Here is a 23,252-nt window from a genome sequence, read left to right on the forward strand (position 1 = left end):
AAATTTTCGAGATTCGTAATTAAAGGATTTCGCCATTAATCCTCCGACGCGACAAATACCATCAGAATAAAAATTTTCTATAGGTGAGGATATTATAATCGATTTATTTCTATATATACATATATATATTATTATATATATATTATTTTTTTCGGTGGTGTTTATATGGCAGAACGCTCTTTATCAAGATCGTTATAAAACATATTGGACATTGGCCAACATAAACCGATTTAAGAGCTACAGTTTTGCTCATAAAACTCTAGAAAAACAACAGTCGAAGCTTCTGCAGCCCAGTAAGAAAAAGAGTGTCCAATTTTCGTCAGTGTTAATCCGCACTACTCCCACACTACTCAACTGGTAGGCAGGCGCGTACATCACTTATAAAACTACCTGCAGTTCAAGCAGACGGTGCCACCTTTACACGTGTCCTATACTTTCTGCTGACAGATGGGGTACCGAAGTCGCCTGACGTTGCTTTTGTTCGTTGCCGTTTACTCGAGTCCAGGTAAGTCACGAATTTCTTTCCCCTCCGCTTCGCTCCTCCGTTTTATAATTAATGCAAATGAATTGAATTAAATTTTATTTAAACTGTAAAAAAGAATATTTTTCGAGCGATAAATGCACGGAAAGCGGTGAACTTTGTTTCCAATAAAAACGAAGTTCATCACTTTGTTTTGTTTCGTTTGTTTCCCCCCTAATCGTGTTGACGTGTATATTGAGATAAGATCAGTTAAAGCAATGTAGTGTATTTTAAAAGATATCTTCTATTTAATTATAGAATTGACACAATTTATAGAACACAAAGTCTAAGTAACAAAGGAAAATAATCCTTACCTTTTTATATATATTTTTAAAACAATTCTAACTTGGAAAATCCTATACCTATGCACCCTAAAATAAAGTAAACAATGTTAAAATTCTTAAACGTATTTTGAATTATATACCATAAAAAAGTATAGCTGTGTTAATTAATTTAGCCACCCCTTCTATATTTTTGGTTCTTAATTAAAATACCCAAATAAATGTTTATATTTAATTTTATTACTATTAATTAACACATAAAACATTTAACGACAATTAGTTATTACGACACGAGAATAAACATTGTTATAAATTAAATACGAGCAGTCATTTAATTATAGTGTTGTTATATTCTCTCGAGAGTTTAAATCTGTGGCCGAAAGCACGTATATAATAATAATTCGTGGAGGGAATTTGTCACGGAACTTTATTTTGAATTGAATTTTACTAGTTTCTTCGTCGTCTTGATAAAATTTATGCATCTATAAAGCACAGATTGAAGATTTATATTTAATAACAAGGGTGGATATATGAGTAAATCGAGTTTATTATTTTAATTAAGTTCTGTAGATTCAATGAAATTATCTTTACGTTACTAATTTGCATTCGTATTGCTTTACATATGACGAATTTCGTAAATGAAAGGATGTAAATTAATTATTAAAAAAAAACTAAATCTGTATCGTTGTGACGAATCTGTTTACACAATAAAGCGTAATTTAGATCATTCTCTCTAATCTAAAATTAATAGAATTGTATAAATTATGTAAAGTTCTACGTTATTACAGTGCATTAGCGAAAAACATTAAGTGAATTTACAAAAACTTGATTTATTATTAGCAAAATAATCTTTATTTACTAAATGTATCAATGTAAAAATCATGTTATAATTTTAAAGTTATTTTATATTATTTATAAAATACATATCGAGGTACGCGTGTGAAATACAATGTATTTTTTCTAATTAACACTTAAATTGTGGGTGTGACGTGCAGTGTAAAATTAATTAAAATTCCATATTAGAAATAATGCTAAAAAAATTTAATTTTAGAAGTTTCCTTTGTTTCGATGAAATTAAATACCTGGTCAATTTTCGAGGCTGTTTATATTCGTTTCAAATAAATTAATTAATTACATATTTATCATATTAATACTTACTAAAACTGAATCAATCAATGTTTAAATTATTTAAATATTATAATAAATAATTCCCATAACAGGGTCATTGCCTATTTATGTTAATATATAGGTTATGGATATGGTTAAATTAATTGATAAATTACTGATCCACAGATAATCGGATACTTTAAGTATTTTTATCCATATTCTTTTAGATCTAATTTGTAAAATTCACTATTTTTTAAGTATTTAGTGCATTTGGTTATTAAAATTTGAATTTATTCCTGCATAAAATATAAAATTTCGCCAATAATTTAACTTTAAATGAATATTTTTCGTTTTTACTGTTATTTTTATAGGTTTTAATTGTGTTTTTTTTTTTTTAGTAAATAGGAGTGGTTTATTTTGCTCAATGAGTTTCTATAAAAAATAAAGAATTTTCCACATTTATTGTTATAAAAAGTCATTTTAGACATAAATATAAAAATGATTTTTCCAGATTATAATGTAAATAATTTGAATTCGAAATTCCTTTTTAATTTAATTTTAATTAATAACCTAAAATTGTTTCGTAAATAATAATGATTCCTAGCAACGTAAAGTATTTTCTGTTAGCATCCTACACGTAAATTAGTTTATGTAACACATTTATGTTCCTTATTTAGAACACTGCTTATTAATTCGAACAGAGAAAATTAAAAATGATAAGTAAAATAGAAGTTTTAGTTGCTATATCTACAGGCAATAAGTTATTAACAATCATAACAAAACAATTAAGGAATTTTGTGAAATCCCTTCCCAATCATTTGACTAATTATAATTTACTTTTCTATTCTGCTGTAAAATTTGTGTTTGTTTTAAATATATTTTGATAGAAACTAAACGTTTATTCGTCGTAAACTCACCCTAATATGTTATTAAATATAATAAAACACAATAAAAAATTCTACTCAAAAGTAAAATATTGGCTAAAATAATATAGGGTGGTCCAAAGGACAGTTAACCGCATTTTGTTTTTGAGTTTAGAATAATTTTTTCGAAGTGATTATATATATATATATATATATTATATATATATTTTAAATCTTGCTTTGAATCATTTAAAAACTTGGATGAAGAACAATTAAGTTATACAATGGTTAATTAATTTTATATTCTTTAAAGTTCGAACTTCATATTTCCTGTTTTAAAGTTGTCCGAAAGAAAACTAGGAAGACTTTATTATCTGGATTATTAAATATAACATAATATAAACTCAGAAAATGCTATTAAAACTTAGAATATTGACTTAAATGTAGGGAGGCTCAAAAATCAGACTAAATTGTAAAGACTAAATTGTTCTCTTATTTAAATACTTCTGTTCGTATGTTCATTATGTTTCCACATAAATTCCACATTGGCAATTGCACCTGGAACATAATAAAGGACACAGGTAACTGATTTTTGGACCAGGCTGTACAATACGATTCAGCTTTCAAACTCAATCTAATAATTAAAAATTAAATTCAATTATATTAAAATAAAAGAAAAATGTAAAGGAGAAAAAACAAAAGAAAGAAAATATAATTTCATTTTAAAATATAAACGGCTTAGAAGAAAATTCTTGTCTTCTAACTTCTACATCAAGCATCTATTTATTCTTCGAAGACAGATAAAAATAGCATTATGTATGACAATCCGGTATTAAAAATAGCATGAAGGAAACTTCATTTTGTAAGTTTTCATTTTTTTAATGCATATTATTGTGAAAAATAAAAATTTAAAGAACTTGTTGAGGAGAAATGAGAATAAAATAAAGAAAAAGAATATTTACATCGATAAGACGAAAGGCTACAACAAAAGAAAGACTTGGCGTAATTGAGTCAGTTGATGAATAAATCAATAAAATATAGGTGATTTAATATACATTGATACAATTCTTTCGTTTCCTCTCTAAACAAAAGGTATGGGTAGAATTTTGTTAAATGTACTCCTCGACCATTTTAATAATTGGAAGTTTAAAAGAGACAAAAGAAAAGAACAAATATCGAGTCCCATTTCCAATGTTCTCTGATATTTTCTTTTATTTTATGGCTATTTTATTGTTTTTATTTTAAGTAAGGATAATCGCATAAAAATGTGATAAAATTCGAGTTATTTTTGATATTTTATCTGCCTTTTATTTTTTAATTATGTACTTCGCGGTTCCCTTCATTTTGCGGTTACGCCCACCAGTGGCCGAGTGAATAAAAACCTCAGTAATTAGTTAGTTTGTCGTGGCCTCAGCAATGGGCTGGCCACGTTCTTCACGTTTGTAAGACCTAAATAAGGGCCAGTTTCTCGTAGTAACACCTAAATAGGGACCAGTTTCCTATAGAAAGTTCTCTCGTAAGGCATATCGTTCCCGTGTCGCATTGTTGTATACAAACATATTACCGTTTTTGGGATGCAATTTGAAAATTGCAGCTTAATAAAGCATTCGTCTGTCAGTCTGTCCTTCGTTAATCCCGAGGACAGACTTAGATGAAAGTCGAGACCAGATAATGGAAAGCTGAGGGAGAAGGGTACCCCGATTAACTGCATACGAAATTCCGATTTGGACAGGAAGTCACGTTATTTCCATTCAAAAATTCTACGGAACAGAGTTAGATAGACGATCGGCATGACTATATTGTTAACAGGAAAGGTATGATGAACAGGAGCGAGACACTACTAAAATCGAGAGCACTGTGACGAAAAATTACAGCCCGGAATTGTGACGACGTCACAATAAATAATTGCTCGTATTCTGGCTGAACTTCCTTTAAATTATTTCCATTTTATAACAGTTTTAGTTTCCTCACGTTCTGACTTAATTTTCTTAAATTTTTTATAGTTTACGATGAAAAAATAAACAAATTATTAAATGTAGAATAAAAATGGATATATAATTTTAGCATATTTTCATTATTAATAGATTCTTCTGGTAGTTTTTCAGATTTATCAGTACAAAATCTCGTTAAAATCGCTTAAAATTGTAAAGGATTTAAGGAATTTGAACAATTTAAAATCAAAAATTTTAATTCAAATGTTCAGTATAATACAATAATACTATTAGTATTATTTATAGTCATATAAATTACACGATCTCGTTAAAATCGCTTTAAATTATTAAGGATTTACGGAATTCTATCAATTTACAATCGCTCAGAACTAAAATATTAAAGTATATGTCCAGATATGTCCAGAAATAATGAAAATATTCAGTGTAATACATATAATACTATTATAATTATTTATATAAAGTACAAAGCTATATTTAAAACAGGGTAGTCCAAAAGTCAGTTAACCATTATAAAGCCTAATTCTGTATCTTATTCGAATATTTAATCATATTTTTATCCTTCAATCCTAAAGGTTATCCTAAACTCGATGTATAATACCAGTGCCCAACTGTTTTGAACCACACTGTTTTTTATAAAATTTCTATTTTCCCAGGCCCGAAGGGCTCCTAATTTATTCCGGGCTCGAAAAAAATCATCAGCTCCCTTTGTAGACGGCCCTTGTATACACATATAGGGACGTCTAGAGGGGGGCACGAGTGGGGAGTTCAATTATCTGAAACGAGTTTCAAAATAATTGAATTTTGTTCCTTTATCATTATTTTTGTTTCATTATTAACAAAGATTAATTTCATCTTTTTAAATCGTTAAGGAAAATATAAAATAAAATTTTAAAAGTTTTCAAATAATCAGCAACAAAATAAACAGAACAACTGAAACTCAAATAGAGTTTACTACAATAAAGAAAACTGTAAATTTACTGCAATTATTTTACGGTTTATTTTTAATATAAATATCGCGCTCTTGATGAGATTAACGTAAAATTTATCTCATTAACTGTTTAAAATGGCGAATGTGTAGATTATTATTGTATTATTCTAAATATTTTCCCGGTGTTTAATCATATAATAACCGTATCTGAGTGTTACGCAATCCTTCTATCTGATTGTCTTTATCGTAGTTAAGTGGTTTTGTTATAACAAGTGGCAATAACCATGCAAGAGAGATAACGTTACCATTCAATAACATCCATATTAAATACATTTTATTTTTAGATAATTAATTAATTACAGATTAATGTATTTGGTGATTTTAAGTAAATGTTGTTGTTACTTACTGCCGTTTATATTTAAAAATTTATTTCAAGTTATCGAGTGTAATGTATTAAAAAGAGCAGAAAAGTTATCGAATTAATAAAATTTCTAGTTAGGAAAATTACCTTGTTTTCATATGATTGTAAATATAATATACATTTAAATACATTATGAATCATGATCTACAAAATAATAAAATATAATGTTTTCGATTCGACCATCTCGAAAGCATAAGTTATTATTTTATGAGAGATTTGATTTGTAGAAAGCCTTTTGAAAGCTCAAGAGCTTTCAAGGAACTTTCTAGGAGAACTTTAAAAGGGTTTTCCAGTATATTTTCTTTCAAGGAGACTTTCATTTAAGAATCTTTCTAGGAGATTTTTGTCCTTGACAGGATTTATTTCTTGCGCTTGGTTCTTTGTCTAGATGTCTTCAAGTCCGAACGTAGTTGGATTACTGTCAACGTTAACAAAATCTTCGAATGGCACATTTTCATCACTCGATGTAGTCGATGGATTCTGATGGAAATTCCTATTTACTGTTGACAGGAAACTGTTTTTGTAAAGCAATTTGCTATAAGGCTTTGTATAACTTCATTCCAAGCTTTGCTAATCATTCGCATTGTATCTATCAGGTTTACTTCACTTGCCTGATCTATCGTTAACAAAATGCAGCATGCTTTCTATATCATAAAGTTTTGAATGATCGTATAGGTAACGTCTTGACATTGTGGCCTTAAAGATTTCCCAATTGATAGCAATAGCAGTTTCTTATCACTGTTCGCTTCTAAAAGAATTACACGTTCTTCGCTTTTTCTCATCTGTGACACGAATCACCTTTCAACACCATTGTTTCGTTTGGCATGCATTTGAAACTTAAACCTGTTTCGTCTGCACAGGAGGAATAGGGCTCAATTCTGAAGTGGAAAAATTTAAATATTTTAGTTAAATTTCGGGAGAGTTGGCAAACTTCTTTTATGTCTTTTCTTAAATTTCTTCAACCACAGCTCAATTTGAATCTGACATTGCCAAGTATTGTCCGAATTGTTCAGCTTTTTTGTAAGTTTTCCAACGACAGGAATGTTCTTGTCTCTCTTCTCTACACTACACAATTCACTTCAGCGTCTGGATACTCACATTTATGATTAGGCCTTCTGATTCTGTTGTAAATGGAAGCTTTTCAAAACCGTCTCCTTGTTTCTCGGATACGTAGAGCGGTTACCCAATGGAATGTGAAAGTCTCACAATTTCTGACTTTTTTCCTACACAGTCCTTATAACAGACATCTTTCTGCATCGACAAAAATCTTTACTTTTCTCTTGTTGGCCATTTTTGTTTTTTCAGAATGAGAATGATCAATACACTATTGGTGATGAAATATCAACATGAAATTCAAATTTTAAAGTGAAGTTTATACAATATCAACATTGCCAGATCTTCTAAATCGTATTTTACGAAAATAAAAAAATTCTCGTACTTAATCAGATACGTGTTTCCCAAAAGTACTAGTCATTTCCTTAATTCTTATGTTAACTAAAATAACACATAGTGCTAATAATATGTGAATATTGCCTTTTATAGAAACTAAATCTGTAATATAACTGAAATTAACCATCGCCTCAATGCAGAAACTCACAATGGAAGTGTGCATCAGCTAGTTTCGTAAACAGTCGTGTGATTGGGCTGCAACTTGAAAAAATTGTAGACCTATAAACTTAAACTAACTGTTGTCCGTCCGTCTGTCTTTCCTTAATCTCGAGAATGGAGTTAGAAAGATGAAAGACGAGACCAGATATGTAAAACTTAGAAGAGGAAAGTTCCGGTTAACTATATAAGAACTTCCGATGCAAACCAAAAATCACGTTATTTCAATTCAAAAATTTTCCTCGAAAAATGTTAGATAGATGAACGGCACGACTCTTATCGTTAAAGGAAAAGTATGATGTACGGGGGCAAGCCACTACTGATTTGAGGTAGAATACATTTATTTTAAATTAAATAAGTTAAAAATATGACTAAAAATTGGAGCCTCAAAACTACACCGACTTCTAGACGTACAGAATGCTTTGAGTTGTTGGGCGTTAAGTTGGGACAAAAATAAAACTCCCAGTTAAGGAAGCTCGGCTTATCAAGTGTCTACTATAATACTTTGTAAAATATAAGCTAATAAAAAGCTACAGTATATAACAGAGGAACCGAATTGATGTTTAATATTTATTCCTCTGCAACTGGATTTCTTCGCGCATCTAATAGCTAAATATTAGCCAGTTTCCCATAGGAAGTCCTCCCGACAGGCAGATCAATCACGTTGCCATATCTCATTAAATCCGCAAACTCTAATTCTGTATGAAAAAAAAAAAAAAATTCATATTCTAAATATTTTCAGTTTATTGTTATATTAATTAAATGGATTAATGATAGGCTTTTAATGTCTGATTACCTTCACGATGATAAAAATTTGAATTTAGACGCTTATTTATCTAAAAATTAAAAACCGGGCTATATCAATTTATACGCTGAGTATTTCTAAATTTACTACAAATTTAAATCAAATTAATAATGATCAAATAAATATATAATGCTCTTTGTATCTGGCCTGCAGATGACCAAAAATAGAGCGAGAAGAACCAATACGACCACTCAACACTAGCTTCAAAATAGCTGCAAAATTTAATTTTTCATATAAAAAAACCCGATTTAAAAGCGATATAAATTAAATCTTTATTTCTTAATTTGTAAGAGAGAGGGCCGATAACGGGTAAAATGCCTATCCATTCCTGTAATTACTAAATTCCATTTGTCGGAAGTTCCTGTGTGATAAGTTCTTTAAAGCAAATTTGTGCTTAATCTGAATTACAAATACGAGAACAGGACACTATGGAAACTAGAGTTTAATATTTCTGTTTTAATAAGTAACGAAAGGTTTTATTTCTTTTATTGATTTTATTAATATATACATTTTTATAGACCTTCAGAGAAGGTCCCACATTTATAACTGGGAATCTATCTCATCCTAATCATGGTTAAGATTATATTTTGGTCTTCCAACACACACAAGATATACAAATACTGTATATATGCCTTCATACGTACAATAACCATGTGGTTATATTTAAAGGACAATCACACCATAGGTCGTATGTTGACACACTGATACTCTTTTTTTCTGCAAAATGCATATTTCAGACTTAGCATTCACTCCAACTGAAGAGGGACTTTATCATTGAGGAAAACTTTTTCCATTGTGTTACATCACAAAACAGATAGTCCTGTCAATTCTATATAAGTTTTTAATGTAACACGTAGAACTTTAAGTCAGAATCAGTGTATCAACCTACGACCTGTGGTGTGATTGTCCTTTAAATATAACCACGTTTTTATCGTATACGCGAAGGAATAAACTATAGAACGAAAAACTTTAATGTATAATAAATATATATATGGAAAGAACATCACATGTATCATACTTGTGTATACACATATTCTGTAAATTAATACAGTAATAATTTTAGTAGCAATAATTAAATAACATTGTATTTGGCACTTTCTACTTCCAAATAAAATGTCGTGGATCGTACGTCATTCGTTAATAATACAAAACATATGAAAGCTTTTATAAAAGCTTACTTATGTTTTGTATGATTAACGAATGCAACTTATTGAAATTGCATGTATAAATTATTTACCAGTGAAACTAAGAACTCCAAACTAGCAAACTATCTTCTTCATATACACAAAATTCTATACAACCTCGATTATCCGCCACATTGTAGATGGTTGCCGGATAATCGGGATTAGACCTATAGGCTACTATATTTTTGTGTGGTAGTATTTTTTCGTTTATAAGATGTTTCGGATTAACATTTTTAAACCGTTTTATAAAGCAATTTTATAGTTTAATAACTTAATTCTTGAGTGTGTGATAAATACTCTTAAAATTTAGGTTATATAAATTTACAAATATTAAACTTACTTCTTACATGGTTATAAAGTTTCCAATCAAACCTTTAATTAATTATTTGTATTTTAATATAAATTATAAGAACAATAGAATCAAATGTAAAAAATGGCGGCTACAAGTTTACTACTACTAGTGACGTCATTAGATGAATTAATCGTCTGGCTTTTCACTTAAAAAAAGTATTTAATTAAAAATTACAAAGTCTATATATTATTTAATTATTTAGTTAGAGAAGTAATAAATACTTGCCTTGTAATGTTTATATTGATTTTGTTTTATGTTATGTTTACATCTATGTCATTTTATTAACATTATTTTTTATTGTTCTTGTTTATTATTTTATTTTACTTATTTTAAGTTAACGAAAGCTAATTTATTGATTATTTAATTGCAATTATTAAATTATTACGTTTAAATTTTAAATTTTAAAAAAAATGTAATTAATTTTTAATACGATCACGTGACGTTACGTAGCCATTTTAAAATTTAAATTTATATTTAAGTTTTTAAAAATATTTTCATTCTATGTTAGTAATATCGTTTTGATTATTTTTATTTTTTATTTTTAAGAAAATAAATTAAAAGTCATATCTGTGTACTGTACATAATTATTACTTTCGAACGGCAAATTTACCACGTGATCTCTATTAAAGTATCAATACTTTGTTTATTATAAATTAAAGAATGTTTTAAGAAAGCAAAACTAATTTTTGCCTTTTAATTCTGTAATTAAAAACATGTTTAAATTTTTAAATTTCGATTCAGGGATTATATTGGCCACAGAAACAAAAATTCAATAATCGGAATAAATAATAAAAATATTTATATAATTCAAAAATTTCATATATAAATAATAATTTATTTCAAAAATAAGCTTTCGTGCAATAATATTATTTAACGAATTTTTGATTTTCAAATTTGAAATACGATCACGTGATACTCATATTTTAAAAACGAACTTCGTTACGGAAGAAGAATTTTCGAGTAAATCAAATATACTAATTTTAATCAAATACTATTTATTATTAATTTACTAAATAACGTAATCGATATCGTTAATTAAATTAAATTTTTTTCAATTTAAAAGCTAATCGTCGGGTCGACGCGAATCAAATTCCGCCGTTTAATCGACATGGCGGATCACGTGACCGGGTAAACCAATCGGCGGTTGCTTCTACCCGGCGGCTATTATTTGTTGATCAGATTTGAATATGGCTCATTAATTTAATTTTCCATTCTGTTTCTAGCTAATGAGATGCGATATGTTGCGTTCTATTTATTCACACATTGTCTAAATTTAGTTAATCAGCAGAAATGTTTTGTTTTTCTTTCATAAAAGCCATTACATTTTCTCTATTCAAACAGCCTAATACTACAAATACTGTGATTACAAACGGGAAAATTTTAGGCTATTTATTTTTATTGCCTAAATATATATATAAAAAATAAGCTTCTTTCTACTCTATTCTAAGTTCAATCAACTGTTTTTATAATATTTTTTATTTTTATTTTTTTACTGATCAATGCAAACAAAGACCCTCCAACTCTAGACTAAACTCAGAAGTGATGACGACTGCTGTAAATATTTACTAAAAAGTATTATAAATATTTTTATGTATCGTCAGTACGGAAGTGTTAAATGAACACACAACTGTTTTTGTGTTATATAAAGGGGCAAAGATTTAAAAAGTTTTTTTGTTTTTGTATTTTGAAGGAGTAAAAGGTGATGATGACTCATTAATTCAACAGGTGATTTATGAATCAGCTGTTGAACTTTTGATTCATCGTCACCTTCATCATTTCGGGTTATTTTCAGTTTTATCCGCTTTATTTTCACTCTATATTCATCTTAATCTGCTTTGTTTTTCACACTATCTGCTTCATTTTCAAGTCTTTTTCACCTTTATTGGCTTTATTTTTGACTCGTCTTTATTTGGTTGCAACTTGTAAAAATTGTAAACTTATAAATGCCCATTGTCGTCCGTCCATTCTTTATCTCGAAAGTGGAGTTAGATGAATGAAATCCGAGACCAGATATGAAAACCTCAGGGGAAGAAAGCCCCGGTTAACTATATAAGAACTTCCGATGCAAACCGGAAGTCACGTTATTCCAATTAAAAAATTTTTTCCCGCAGGTGTTAGACGACCGTCACGACTCTATTGTTACAGGAAAAGTATTATGTACAGGGGCAATCCACTATTAATTTGAGGTGAAGAGCATATATTTTAAATTAAATAAATTTAAAATATGATTAAAAATTGCAGCCCGGCATTCTGACCATGTCACAATAAATAATTGCTCGTTCCCTTTATTTCCGATTCGTCATCATCTTTACATCTAGAATGAAAAATTACACTTAAATATCGATTCAAATTTCAATCAGGATCCGAACCCACGCTTTCCGAGAAGCTTCTGGAAAAATATGGATTATCGAAGTACACTTCATCTATATATTTTATCTTGTTTAAACTAATAAGTGTTAATAATAGGTCTAAATAAAATAACTATCGTCCAGAATCTGATTTATTACTTAAACCTTTTATTCAGCCTATTAAAATTTAAATGTAAAAAGTCAAAGCAATAGGAACCGAACCCACGATTTTCTATAATATGTGGGTCTACATAATAATTAATAACATATTATCAATACATAGATGCGTTGCTCGTACGTTACAGTTGAAGCATTATATGCTTATCAACAAGATTAAATATAGTTATTAAGCTAGAAAAATCTTATTAATTCTTCCAAATAAAAAATAAATTTCTCATTAGAACTGATATAAATAATACACCTCTGATTAGAGCCTGGAAGATAAGTCCTAACACAAGAAGAAACGAACGAATAAGTAAACGATGTGCTAATGTATAGCCTAATCGTATATACGTCTTTTATAGGTTGTTTATAAATTACGTAATGCTATTTTTATACTTTTTAACTACCACCCGATTTAGTGGCGAGTTATCCTATAGGTAAAATAAGCAATTGCATGTTGGCTCCCTGTTGGTGGGGCCCCAGACAATTGCCTATTTTGCCCATTGTTTATAAGAAAACATTTAAGGAAACATTCTCCGAAGAAAAATGTGTGAAGTCAACACTATACACGTGGCCTTCTAATTCAAATTTGCCTGGGCCCCATGAAGTTATAACGCGTCACTGGTCCCACTTCACTGTAATCTCTTCGCACTTACCCACCCTCGAAGTCACTTAACGCAAATTCTCGCTCACCCCTTAATTGTACTAAGAAATAACACACAACAAGTAGTACCGAACGTTACGTTATTTTATTACGTGTATAACGTACAATGCGGTGACACAAACAATACTGTTCTCTATGACATAAAATGGATTTTATCCTTTCGGATGGGCCAACCTGTGGTAGATTCGCACTGATCGTGGGTTCGAGCCTCACCAACAGCTGGCCATATGAGATTTTCCGAGCTTCCTTCGCGTGTCTAACAACGTTTCAGTTTCCCGTAGAAAGGTCTCCCAAGAGGCACGCCTTCAAGGCAGAGTGCCCTTGTGTTACTTTGCCTTATTCGCAATCCAATCTCTCTTAAGTAATAATTTAAACATTAGCAATCTAGGCTACTAATTTTAGAACCTTAAGCTTTAGTCCTCTAGATATGCATTAATAGCACGAGGCCCTACACTATGCCCACCAGTAGCGAATGGATAAAAACATTGTACCTAGTCGCGGGTTCGGCCTAATCGGCCACGTGGAATTTACCACGTGTCTGACGCCTAAATAGATGCAAGTTTCCTATTGAATGTCCTCCCGGAAGGCATCCCTCCTTGCAAACGAGCCCTCCATTGGGCTTTCTGCAAAAAATTGCAGAAAGCCCAGTGAAGGACCCGTTTTGTAAATATTGCACAGGAGCCTACTCGCATGTAGTTACGCCGCCGCACATAAGTTTAACAAGCTACAAAGTAGGGCCTGGTTAGGAGAAATTTTAGCACAATTTTAAGAAAAAGTCACATTATTTTAATAATTTTAGAGGAAATATTTATCAATTTTTTTAATATAAAAGCAAAATATTAGAAATTTATTGAAAATTTTTAAATTAAATATTTTTAAAAAATAATTTTTCAAAAATCAGTTTTATTGTGTGCAAATAATCGAAATATTTTTCTATACACAATTTTATTTTTTTTAAATATTCACTAAAAATTTTTAAAGACTTTTTTTTTTTTTTTTTTTTTTTTGCTTAGAAAAATGTTTACTCGGTGGGGGTTTTTAAAATGAATAAAATAAAATAAAATAATTTTTTTCCTATAAAAATATTAATAAAATTGACGCTTCTTAATTATAAAATAGTTTAAATAGATATAAGTAACTCAACTAATTATTTTTTTATTAATTAATGAAAAACTACACGTTATTCATTGTGATGTATAACGACGAATCGAACGTCGTAAGGATAAAATTTCTACGTCACAAAAACTACATAATGTCATTCTACGTCATAGAAAATAAATAGCGTTCTCCTACGCGTCACTCGCGTAGGAGCATCATCTAATTTATAAGAAAAGAAAATTAAAAAATTTATTTCAAACAGGTTAAACAAATAATTAAAATTTCTAGACTTTGAAATTAACTTAAATAATTAATATATTTTATATATTAATGTATTAATGTATAAAGATAACGAATCAAAGTAAGTGTATTACACCTGTATCAAGGTAAATAATGCAAAATATTTATTCGCAACAAACATTCAGACTTATTTTTTGTAATGTTTTTACAAAACAGGAAGGGAAGTTTTTTTACTATTTGAAATCATAAAACATGTTTATAGTTACATTATAAATATGATTTCCTCCTCTCAAAGGCCAATTATTTATTAAAAATAATAAGAATAGTAATAAATTTTTAAACTAAAGTAAGATTTTCGCCATATTAAATTTGCATGGCAATTGCTAAGCGACCAGAGTTTAAAATAATATTTACGAACGAAACTTCTAAAATTTTCAACCGTTTGAGGATGAAAAGTTGTTTCATTTTATAGATTTTTAATTAATTTAAAAGGAGAAATAAAAACAGGAAACTTAGAAATAATAAAACAAATTGAGTCTTGTAACTGTTTAGTTAATGTATAAAATGTTTATTTTAAAATGTATTAATAAATATATAAAGATTATTTTATGTTATTTAATACTAGAGCACGTGACTTCATTCATTTGAATTTTTAATCAATTACAAAATGGTCAGTTTCACTTTTGTTGCACGTGGCTTCATTCATTTTATTTCCTTACAACAATAAAACAATCAACTTTACCTTGTTACACGTTGTTTCATTCGTTTTACTTTTTAATAAAATACTCAATTTTATTTTTATTATCCATAAAGCTATCTTTTATAACTATTTTTTTAAATCGGTTGCATGCTAGTGACCTAACTGATTATTACCAAAATATTGTAATAAATACACATTTTATATCAGTTACAAGTTGAACAGACATTTAATAATATAATACATTATCCTATCTGACGATTATATAATTAACTGATATTACATCATCATTATTAAATGAATGAAAGATCTACATTCTTACATTAATTAGAATCTACTGAAAGCATACTGAAAGCTAAGAAAGCATTCTCAGCATTATTTTACGTCAGTAAATAATTCAGCTAATGAATATTTATTATTATTATAAATAATATAAACAACTAGTGTCTAGAAGATAAGCCCTAGCGAAAGATAATAAGGGCAGACATTGAAATGAGAAACACATTAAAAATTTAGTTATTTTAGTCTACCATTGTAATGTTTATCAGAGTTCGAGGGGATGATATCAGGGAAGGGATAAGGTGTGGAGGCTTCTTCAAGGTGGCCTGTATTTACTACAGGGTCCTAGAGAATTATGTGTCATGGGGATGAAATCAGAGGAGGAATGAGACGTCAAGATAGCTTATATTTACTACAGGGTACTAGAGAGGAACCACAAAAAATTGATCAAAAGGTTTAGAAGTGTATAGAAAACAGGCAGGCAATTTGACATTTATTATTTAAGAATCATCTAAGGATTATTCTTAATTTTCATTACATAAAAAATATAGGTTATTAAAATCATTTTTAATTAAAAATATAAATCAAAACATCAGGATAAAGTTCGTTAGTGTAACTGATAATTAAATTGTTATTATTTAACAAATAAAAATAATTAATTATACAGTTTTACATAGAATTAACAGTTTTGCATATTTTTTAATATACATTTCCATTTATTTGCTTAATTTAGTAATTAAATAAATGGACGAAGACGTACGTACATTTTAAAAATATTATTTAAAGATGAAAAATATAATTTTATTACCAAATAAATGAATTAAATTGTCTGTTTTTAATAATATCACGCGCATAATTTTTACCATTTCGTTTATAAATTAAAGGCTAAAAAATAAAAATGGTATTAAGCTTTTTTATGTTTTAATTTAAATAATTAAATCTAAAATATAATTAGTTATACAGATTTTCATTGTTATTTTATAATTATAGGTGAAGAAGGAAACAATTAATAATAATATAAAAATAAATATCTACAAATTAAAAATATAAAATTGTTATAATTTTATTGCCAAATATATGAATAAAATTATTCATTTTTTCAACAATACAACGTGCATAATTTTCCTATTTCATTCATATACTTAGTGCCTTCCATTAATTACGTGTGCAGTTTAAGGGGGAGTCGCGTACAGTACGTCATTGTACACAATAGGAAAAGGGAAAGGGGATCAGAAATGGTTTAAAAACTGTATACGTAATTAACGGACGGCTTCTAATTTATAAATCGATTATTGTTTCACTCGTAAATAATTTATTACGTTTTAATTAATGGAATAATACAAAATGATGATAAATATTGGTAAAACAAGTGAGAGTGTTATTAATATATTTTTTTATAATATTAATAACTAAAGGAGAAAAAATAAAATAAAAAGAAGAAAACACGCAGTAAGAAAAATCAAAAGTGCAATAAAATTTATAGAAAAATCTTAAGGTAAATGCGCATTTTAATATTGTTTCTCAACAAAGATCGGATGCAATTTATTGCTTTTATATAACAATTTCTTGTCTCCACGAGGCGATTTTTCTCTATTAAATAAAATTCTTTCCCTTTTCTTGGAGGTAATTTTTCTATAAAAGAAAGCAAAAAAGACTTACAGGCAATTGTCAATAGGATTTATGTTTCCATAGTACCCTTAGACAATCACTTCAAAAACCTTCAACAAGCTCTCGTAAAGTGATAATTTTTCAATAACGGTAAATTTATCTTAAGGGGTATCAACTTTTGAAAGTTGTGTTATTAATATTTATATTGAACAACATTTTTTAATGTAATTTCATTATCATATTTTAGACAAATGTCTAATTTTATAGGATCATTAATAAATTACGTAACGTTTTTATACTTTTCAACTATCATCCACCCCCTATAACTTTCCATAACATTGTCGTACACTCCTAACCTAACCTACATAACACATATCCTTAATTAACCCCCCTCCCAATTGTACTGGAGTAATAATACACAGAGAACAAGGAGGAATAATACACAATACAATTAATCTCCACATATTTAACGAACAAAATCAGTCGATTTAAAGACTATAGTATTACATAGCGTTTTCGCAAACCCCTTGTTGTAACTGTTACCCGCATACCACCCCCACATTTGTATTACGTAATTTATGGACAGACCCTTATTAACAATAACATTTTAAAAAAGCCAGCAACGAGTTTTGTAATTTTCCCGGCAAAGAATTTAAAATCGTGTGTGGCGCCATCTGGTATGAGTTTTATTAAATTTTTATATATATAAAATAATAAAAAGCTTAATTTTGAGGATAGAGACCAGTTTTACAAAAAAAAAAAAAAAAAAAAAAAAAAAAATGTAAATGCCAAAAACGAGTAATAAGTCGGCCTCACTTGGAATATTACACCAGACCTCATCTATCTCCCCACCCCGTCGACCTTTCACCACCAAAATTTAATAGCATCAATGCCCCTAATATGCAAACCTCCCAACACAATTTCAGAAACTTTCGATAAAAGGCACAGGAGTTCTTAAGCTTTAAAGTGGCTGAACAAAATCGTGCTCTCCTCACACATACACACAGAAACAAAACTAACATCCGTATATACAGGGGGAAAAACCGATTTTTTTGCATTTCTCGATGTTTTAAGGTCCCTGAGTTCAAAAAATGTAAAAATCTTCGGAATGGGAGGGTCATTTTATCACCAATCGCCAGACTTTTCGTCTGATTTTATTTTAGAATCTTAAGGCAGTTTTTGCTTTAAATGATGAAATTCAGCTGCAAAATTTATGAATTTGCTTAAAGATTTTTTTATTCAATTCAATTTTCAAAATACTGAACAAGAAATTCGTTAAAACAACTCTATATAATTTAATTTTGTATACTTCTATTTCTTACGAGTTTGTTTATAAATAATAAAATTAGTTAATTTGTTTGTGTATAGCATTTAAATGTTCTAAAATCTTTTACTTTTTATAATTTTCATGTCTTTTAAGTAAATTTGCAATATTTAAATAATTAAATTTAAGAAAGTAAATCAAAATTATCGAAAAGAAACAATTTAAACAGTTTATTTTCAAATTAACCAATTAAACAGCTTTCCGTGACGAAATAAAAAAAGTGACCAATAAGATTTCCCCACGTCACACATTTTGAAATACGTCATTTAAATTTCATCAATGGCAATGGAGAGAAATGAAAAGTAATCCGTATAAGGTAATAATTTAAATTACGTAAGGTGAATATTAACCAATAACAGAGAAAATTTTTTTAAATTAGTAATTAACGTGAAAACACGCGTGTGAACATTTCTTACAGATGAGAGCGCTTCATTAACGAAGCCAAAAAAGTTCAAAGTTTATCTTCAAATATCAAAAGTTAATCCAGTTGATTTGAAAGATGGAAAACACGTGTCTAATGATCAAACAGAGATTATCCTTTTGACACGACTCGTAGACGTGATGATCATAGAAATAATTTGATCCGAAAAATCTTAATTTTTTTCCTGTTTTTCTCAAGAATCTCGGGGATAATATAACTTCTAAGCTTCAGTTAATGATTTATATAACAGATCATCAACGGTTTGCAGGAAAATGCAATACGATGTCTATATTTTTGGAGTGTTTTTTCACTTGGAATAGCTAATCCTGACTTTCATATCAGATTTTTCGCAGTTTTCCTGTTTAATAAAAAAAATATAAATGATTTATTTTCGAATTAAATGCATCCTTAATAAATTGTTTATGATTTTTAAAGATATTTTAGTGAATATTAGTTTTTAAAGTAGGCGAGAGTTAGCTTATCTCATGTACAGTACTGTACATACATTAAAATCACTTTTCTGTGGGTTCTCTACCCTTTGGTGAGTATTTTTCTTTCTGTGTATATGCTTCCAGGCTTTAATTCTATAGAAGAACTATTATTTCCTTCTAGAAACCACGTCAGTAGAAAATTGGTTCTTTCGCCAGTGATCTTTCAAATATATATATATTTTACTCTCAAAATTTCCTAGGCATATTTCTTTAAGGAAGATAAGTGATCCAATCCTTTTTTTATCAACTTTTTTCATATATTAAAACACACTTTGACCTTTTAAATATGCTTAAATTTGACATTTTAAGATAAAAACACGAAAAACTTTCATTAGAGGGAGCAAATCTCATTAAAGATTTCGGCGCCATCTTTTGGGAAAATAAATATTAATTTTATTTTAATATTCTAATTATTACGTTTTCATTTTTACTAATAAATTATTCACATGATTAATTATTTTACAGGTTTTGCCTTTAGTTCTTCTAGGAATTTCCATCATCACACTTTCCATTCAGGTAACAGAGTCATGCAGCTAATTATTCAAGGTAATTATTTTGTTTTCTATTTACAGGAAGTTTACTAAGTTCGTTAATGATTTGTATTGAATTACTAACTTTAATTAGCCTAATTGTCTACTGCATTTACATAATTTTTGATATTTTTTTTTCGGGATAAGACACGCAACACGAGAGCGATCCGCCAATGGAAATGCCTTCCCAGAGGACTTTCTGTGGGAACCTGATTCCTATTTAGATGCTAGACAGTGGCGCTTTGTAAGTTCATGGGGCCCAAGCAAAATTAAATTAGGAAGCCCCATGTGCAGTGTTGACTTCAAACATTTTTTTTCGGAAAAATTTTGGTTCCCGTTTTGGTGCAACCTCTGGAGGATTAATACCCGCCGTCGTCATTGAGGGTCTGGCTGAACCCGAGATGGGCATAATAAAATACCTTCTTAATGCCTTTTACCATACTCTTCGTGACAATCACAGTACAGAAGAATCAAAAAAAAAAAAAGAAAAGACATTCTTTTGTAGGATGGAGCATCAACCACACGAAGCTTACCTTGTCAAAACATGTTTATTTCATAAATTGTCATAGACGCCTTTTGGGATCATTCTTCCCTTCCTCAGTATGACGTATTTTATTATTTTTCTTTCGAAAAAAAAAAACATATTTTATAGTGTTGTATTTATAGAACACTAAAATATACATATTTTTAAAAATTTTACCGCCCACGCAGTGCCGTAACTAGGGCGGTGTCAGCAGTGCCCAGGCACAGGGCGTAGACCCTAAGGGGCGCAGGAATGACCTGGACCAAGTTTTGGGTCATAGTTTTGGGGCGTAGTTACAGATGCTCGCACCGGGCGCGTAAAAAGCTAGTTACAGCGCTGCACCCACGGGAAACTAAGATCTTTTTTCCATGGCCATTATAGATTCAACCAGGCCCACAATGAGGTTCGGTGGTGAGAGACGAGTCCTTACAGATTTGTGCCTCAAAAGTGACGCCTTTACTGCTTCTCTATACCCGCCCGTCTCTATAAAATACCACCAATACGTGGAGTGTAACTTTATCTGATATTTCTGTACACGAAAAAAAAATTGACAATTCTGAAGGCGAGTTTTCGATTATTGTCGTTCTTAAATTAGAATGACAGAAGCTTACAGGATTATGGGATGCAGTGTTATAATAAAACTATAGATTAAATAGGTATTACTTTGTTTCTTAAAGGTTACGCTGATAAACTTCTGAGGGAGTTACAGTCCAATCCCTTCAACCATTTTAGTAAAGAACAGATTCAATTGTTTCGTCAAAGAATGACCGAATTGTACGATCACATACGTCATCATCCAGCGCTACATCAACGCCACTTATGGGTGGGAAAAGGGAAGCCTTCTATAGATCCAGACAAAAGCAATTATGGGTTTGAAGAGGTAAAGTAAGACATGTATTTAGTTTTTAACTGTTAAAGCATAATTTTTAACAGAATAGAGGAATTTGTAGAACGTTAACAGAAGATTCGACAGAGCAAAGATGATCGACTCCGAGGACGTGCGTTACGTGCAGAAACGTAACAGACCCCTAATGTTTCCTTCCGAAGAAATCTGCAAAACCAACAGGCAGTGGGAACAAGTTAACAAAACACAAGATTTTTACGATAACGAAGTGGAAGTGGTTCAAGATGATGTGCAACAATACGTTTTTTCATATCGTTGCAAGAACGAAGGAAAACCCTGTGAAGGAATATCAGCTTCGTAAGTATATTATAACGATATAATTCTATTTTATGAGGGGTTCATCAGAAGAATTGCATTCATTAACGTTGAAAATATTAAAATATGCCATTGCAGTTATTACAGTGAGTGCACAGAGAGATTTGGATGGATGTATATGTATTATCGAAGACTCGACGATCCCGATCGAGTACCCCAATGGGGTTACGTTGCGGCTCCTCACCATTGCGCATGCAAGATTACTCAAGTTGCCCATTTTTCTCAACTAGTCCATATGCCAGTTCCAGAACTATGATAAATATTGTCTTCATTACTTTTATTGTGACTAAATATTTCAAACAGTTGCATTATAAACTTTTAAATTTCAAAATCGTCATTTCATTTTGAAATTTTATTCATTTTGAACATTTGCTTGTGGTTATTCGTGATTTTTTAAAATGATTTCTTAAGCTTTCTCTAGTTTACGGAAAATATATTATTACTTTAAAATCATTTTCGCTTCCATGGAATTTTGGAAATGTAACATTTTGCAGAATTCATGCAAAGAAAAATAATGTTTTTTTTTAATTTTATGCTACTTATTATGCTTTTAAGTAGATACAGTCCATTGATTTTCATAAAATTACTTTTTTTCCATACTTTAAGGCAATTTAAATGCACTTTTTAATATGGTTACATTAATTAAAGAGAATTAATGTTTAAATTTTCACGTTTTTTATGCTAATTATTCAAAATTAAGCTATTTTATTGATTTTTACAAGTATTATTCTGTTTTAGTGTGCAAGAAATGGTTATTTTATGTTTATTTAATTAACTAGAGAAAGCTTAAAACAGTTTATTTGAATGCAAAAAAAAAGGAAAGAAAAACTTAAAAGTAATTCTCAGTTTTAAAAATAAAAAATGAAGTCAATTGTAAAAAATGATGATAATTATATGCCATAATTTTCTTTGTAAAACATGTAATAGTAATCATTAATAAAACTACTTTAATGATGGTTTTGTTGTATAACATTTATACAATTAAATGCCCAAATTTTTTGTATAAAGGCCCATTTTTGTAGGCCAGAAAGCAGTTTTGCCTATAAAAAGTCAGCCGAATAGTAAGGAATGAGGGACTCATTAAATTTCCAAGATTTAATGGAACTCAAATCCGGGCCCTTCGGAATATCAGGTTGATAACATTAACGTCAGGCCACTGGCTATCTACGTAACAGTATTTAAATACATACTTCTAGTGTGCAATACATTGTACACTTGATACAATGCAGCTACATAATTTAAGTTTGCAGCTACGTTTTTGTATAGATGATAAGTATGACGCTTATATCATGATTTCCTGTAAATTTTGCCTGTATTATTATTATTATTGCATGTAAACACATAACTCTGTTAGAAATTGCGGAAATTTTACGAATATCACACAAAACAGCCGTCGAAGAATTAATATATAAATGTTTTTGAAAAAGCCAATAAGGAGAAGAATATTTTAAAAATAACCAATAGGAGACGAGGAAACAATTTAAATTTTTTAAATGACAAGTAATTGTGTTTATAAGTATGCGAATTGTTTCTAAAGTTATTTTTCCATTTTTACAATTAAATTTTATAAAAAAAAATTCGAATATTTCTTTGTTTTGATTTAATAATAATAGACTTTTTTAATATACAT

The 23,252-nt window shown here is 29.3% G+C and overlaps 1 protein-coding gene and 1 long non-coding RNA gene across 2 annotated transcripts in view; one reads left to right on the forward strand and one right to left on the reverse strand.

The window, feature by feature from the left end:
- Positions 1-10,156, reverse strand: part of LOC136970371 (uncharacterized) — a 56,049-nt gene extending 45,893 nt beyond the window's left edge. Inside the window, exon 1 of the long non-coding RNA XR_010879974.1 lies at positions 10,007-10,156. This is a non-coding gene — a long non-coding RNA (uncharacterized lncRNA). The remainder of the gene's footprint in view (positions 1-10,006) is intronic.
- On the forward strand, positions 307-21,994 carry LOC136970368 (uncharacterized). Its single transcript, XM_067264801.1, has 5 exons — positions 307-505; positions 19,816-19,896; positions 21,081-21,283; positions 21,354-21,604; positions 21,701-21,994. The coding sequence occupies exons 1-5, from the start codon at positions 448-450 to the stop codon at positions 21,876-21,878; spliced, it is 771 nt and encodes a 256-aa protein (XP_067120902.1). The 5' UTR covers positions 307-447; the 3' UTR covers positions 21,879-21,994.
- Positions 21,995-23,252: the final 1,258 nt, after the last annotated feature.

The sequence above is a fragment of the Centruroides vittatus genome, unplaced genomic scaffold (genome assembly GCF_030686945.1).
Source record: "Centruroides vittatus isolate TY-2023 unplaced genomic scaffold, ASM3068694v2 contig_193, whole genome shotgun sequence".
Classification (NCBI taxonomy): Eukaryota; Metazoa; Arthropoda; class Arachnida; order Scorpiones; family Buthidae; genus Centruroides; species Centruroides vittatus.

Bases quoted from the DNA above. Each gene is read 5' to 3' on its own strand.
- LOC136970368 (XM_067264801.1), top strand. From the start codon at position 448: ATGGGGTACCGAAGTCGCCTGACGTTGCTTTTGTTCGTTGCCGTTTAC. The intron at 19,897-21,080 runs GTAATTATTTTG...TGTTTCTTAAAG, and splicing joins CATGCAGCTAATTATTCAAG to GTTACGCTGATAAACTTCTG. The intron at 21,284-21,353 runs GTAAAGTAAGAC...AGGAATTTGTAG, and splicing joins GCAATTATGGGTTTGAAGAG to AACGTTAACAGAAGATTCGA.